We start from the raw sequence: 3,101 nt of genomic DNA, 5'->3' as shown, positions 1-3,101 counted from the left end.
GTAGCTGTGGCTTATCCAGAGCCCAGGAGAATCGGAAGGGCAGGTGGGAGCTGGAGAGCAAGGTGTGAACCTGGCCAACCATCCCCATACTGGGGCCAGGATTGTCTTCTCTCTGTGTGGGTGTGGTTGGTAACAAAAGTCCCTAGGGCTGAGTTGCCGGTGGGCGTCGTCATGGGCACTCTTAGGAGTAGAATTGGCTGGAACTATCGGACGCGAGGTGGAGGCTGGGGAGGGAGGAGCCCCAAGGCTGGGCGTCTGAACCCCACAGCCATTACCCCTCTCCTTCCCTCTTTTCGCTGCGTCTTTGTGCATTTTGCTTCCTTTAGCAGCCAAAGCTCTTCCGAGAATCTGCAAGGGGACCTCGGCCAAGCAGAGGGGGGAGGATCCTCCCACGCCGGGTAGGGAGGTGGACAAGGGTTGGGGGCTGCTGCGGAGGGAGCGGGAGACCTAGAAGGGGCGTTGCGCGCGGACGAAGGGCGCCGAGGCCGGGTAGGGCGACCTGCTGCGTGGCCTCCAGCCCTGGGCACCCCCCACCCCGCGCGTCTCCCCGCCGCGCGCGTCCCCCGCCCCGGTTCCGCCCCGCCCCTCGCGCGGGGTCCGCGTCTGCGGCTGCGTTCCCCGAAAGACGAAGCTGCGCCCCGGTTCCGGTCCGCAGGGAGACCGAAGGGCATCGCTCCCCGCGCCGTGCCCGCCGCTGAGCCCGGAGTGCGGACACCCCAGGGATGTGAGTGCGCCCCCCACCCCGAGGCCCGCACTCCACGCCCCGATTCGCGGTGAGCGCCGAGGCGCGCGCGCGGGGACCAGGGGAGGGGACTCGGCGCGGGGTTCCCGGCCCCCCAGCCCAGGGGTGGGGACGAGGACGGGGACGCGGCGCGCACCCCTCCCCCGCCGGCAGGTAAGGTGCGCTCCCTCCTCCCGCTTTTCCGGTCCGGACGCACCTACAGCTCCTTAGGGAGAGAAGACAACCTTCCCGCGCAGGTGCAGGGCAAAGGCTGCGGGGACCTCGGGTGGCCACCTCACCGGAGAGGGCAGACCTCTCTTCCCTGGAGGGGAGGCAGTGATGGTGGATGCTCGCGGTGATGGGTTGGGGGTGGGGCATTGCGAGCTCCTGGACCTCCCACCCCCCACACACCCCGCGCACTTTTGATTCCTGGGGGATGGTTTCGTCCTCAGGCCAGAAAAGGGAAGGGTCCTTGAGGTTGGGTCTTCTGACCGAGGCTATTCCCCTCCAGGCCTGTGCCCCAGAGGACCCCCGCCTGCAGCCCCCGCGCCTCTTTCAGGCCCTATCGGAGCATGCTGCCTGCAGCCATGAAGAGCCTCGGCCTGGCGCTGCTGGCCTTGCTTCTCTGCCCCTCGCCGGGTGAGTCGGGGGCCCGTGGGGAGGGGTCATATCACGGGGAGCACCACTCTTACATCTTGGCTCCAGCCACCGGGGGCTCTCCCCACACTCGAGGGCATCCAGCGCCTTTCCACCATGCTTCTAGTACAGCTCAGATGTCCCTCATTCTCAGAGGTCCACTGAGCTTCCTATGAAGTCGGGTGGATCTTTCCTGTCTTGGAACCTACCTATCTTTGGGGGTGCTGTGTGCAGGAGTAAGAGGATGGGGGGAGGCAGGATGTGTAGGTACAGCGACAGGGTCAACCTGGAGGCCCACTCGGGTCTTGTGGAATTCTTTGTGGGCATGGTTTCTGCCGTGATAGCTGCAGCAGGTTGGGGAAGAGGGGGTGTAGGGTCTGGTTGTCCAGACCCGGGTTTCCCCTGGTCATCCCTCTCTCCGTGCCCTGCCTAGCCCATGGTCTGTGGTGCCAGGACTGCACCCTGGCCAATTCCAGCCATTGTGCCCCGAAGCAGTGCCAGCCCACTGATACCGTTTGTGCCAGCGTGCGGATCACCGACCCCAGCAGCAGTAAGTCTGGGCCCGGTGAGGGGGCGGGGCTACTGAAAGCTAGATCTAGGGAGAGGTCAGAGGTGTCCTCTGAGTTCCTCTAGCCTGGGACAAGAGCATGACTTTGAGGCAAGACAGCCCTGGCTTGTTCCTCCCTGGAGGGTCCCGGATTTTAGGGAAGGGACAGAGCTCAGGTGGAAGTGGACCTTAGCCCCCATGCCTTCTTTCTTTCCCCCAGCCAAGAAGGATCATTCTGTGAACAAGATGTGTGCTTCCTCCTGCGACTTCGTTAAGCGGCACTTTTTCTCAGACTATCTGATGGGGTTCATTAACTCTGGGATCTTAAAAGTCGACGTGGACTGCTGCGAGAAAGATTTGTGCAACGGGGCATCAGCAGCAGGACGCAGCCCCTGGGCCCTGGCTGGGGGGCTCCTGCTCAGCCTGGGGCCTGCTCTCCTCTGGGCTGGGCCCTAAGACCCCCTCCCTCCCTCCTGCTGGGCTTTGGAGCTTGTCCCCTGAGCCTGTTGCTGCCCCTCCCCAGCCTGGCCTGGCTAGGGATGGGGCAGCAAGGGCTTGGCATCAAGATCTGAGGCTCTCAACCCCTCTAGATGTGAGTGAATCGTCTCTGTTTCTCCACCAGCTCCATATCCCAAGCAGCTGGATATCTCCAGGAGTCCAGACATCCTGGCAGGAAGCTGGGGTAGGGGGGAGGGGGAGGGCAAGGGACTGAGACCCTCCAGGTCTCCAGGGGGAGGGAGGTCAAGCCAGGGACAGCCCAACAGCCTGGCCTGAGGGGCATTAACTACAGAGAAATAAAGTCACTTCTGAGTCTTGTGCCTGGGTCTGAGCCTGGGTGTTGGGGGTGGGGCATAGTCTTGGTAAGGGAGCAAGCGCCAAACTAAAACACCGAGAGACCTGACAGATAGGGGTATGGTCAGAAGTTCAGGGTGGTAGGAGTGTATGCTAAGACACCTGGGGATGCTCTGAGTAGGGCTGCTTGGGGCTGGGAGCCTGGGAGGGAACAGTTAAGGAAGGTGGGGTGAGAGCTGAGATGAACTGGTTGACAATGCGGGGCTGCTGCGGGGGAGGTGTGAGAACTTTTCAAGCTCACCATGGGTGTAAGGCGTTCCCCAATGCGCATGGCCAGCCTGGATACGTGCCTCTCCGAAGAACACAGTGGCTACTCTTATGCTCACAGTCACATGTTCACACTCA

General features: G+C 62.8%; 1 protein-coding gene across 4 annotated transcripts; it reads left to right on the top strand.

Moving 5' to 3' along the window:
* Window positions 1-224: 224 nt before the first annotated feature.
* LOC116081189 (lymphocyte antigen 6H) lies at window positions 225-2,722 on the top strand. 4 transcript variants are annotated; one of them, XM_031357868.1, is made up of 5 exons: window positions 225-398; window positions 656-724; window positions 1,233-1,360; window positions 1,791-1,907; window positions 2,125-2,722. In XM_031357868.1, coding segments are annotated over exons 2-5 (483 nt in total). In that variant the 5' UTR covers window positions 225-398; window positions 656-722; the 3' UTR covers window positions 2,361-2,722. The 4 variants fall into 4 exon arrangements, with proteins under 4 accessions (XP_031213728.1, XP_031213754.1, XP_031213745.1 ...); XM_031357894.1 differs by having other exon boundaries at window positions 273-398; window positions 656-773; XM_031357885.1 differs by lacking the exon at window positions 225-398 and having other exon boundaries at window positions 439-773.
* The last annotated feature ends 379 nt before the right edge of the window (window positions 2,723-3,101 follow it).

The sequence above is a fragment of the Mastomys coucha genome, unplaced genomic scaffold (assembly GCF_008632895.1).
Source record: "Mastomys coucha isolate ucsf_1 unplaced genomic scaffold, UCSF_Mcou_1 pScaffold11, whole genome shotgun sequence".
Lineage (NCBI taxonomy): Eukaryota > Metazoa > Chordata > Mammalia > Rodentia > Muridae > Mastomys > Mastomys coucha.
This window is presented reverse-complemented; position numbering and strand designations above follow the sequence as displayed.

Excerpts from the sequence above, each read along its gene's own strand:
- LOC116081189 (XM_031357868.1), top strand. Across the intron at positions 1,361-1,790 it reads GCTTCTCTGCCCCTCGCCGG|CCCATGGTCTGTGGTGCCAG; the intron begins GTGAGTCGGGGG and ends TGCCCTGCCTAG. Across the intron at positions 1,908-2,124 it reads GATCACCGACCCCAGCAGCA|CCAAGAAGGATCATTCTGTG; the intron begins GTAAGTCTGGGC and ends TCTTTCCCCCAG.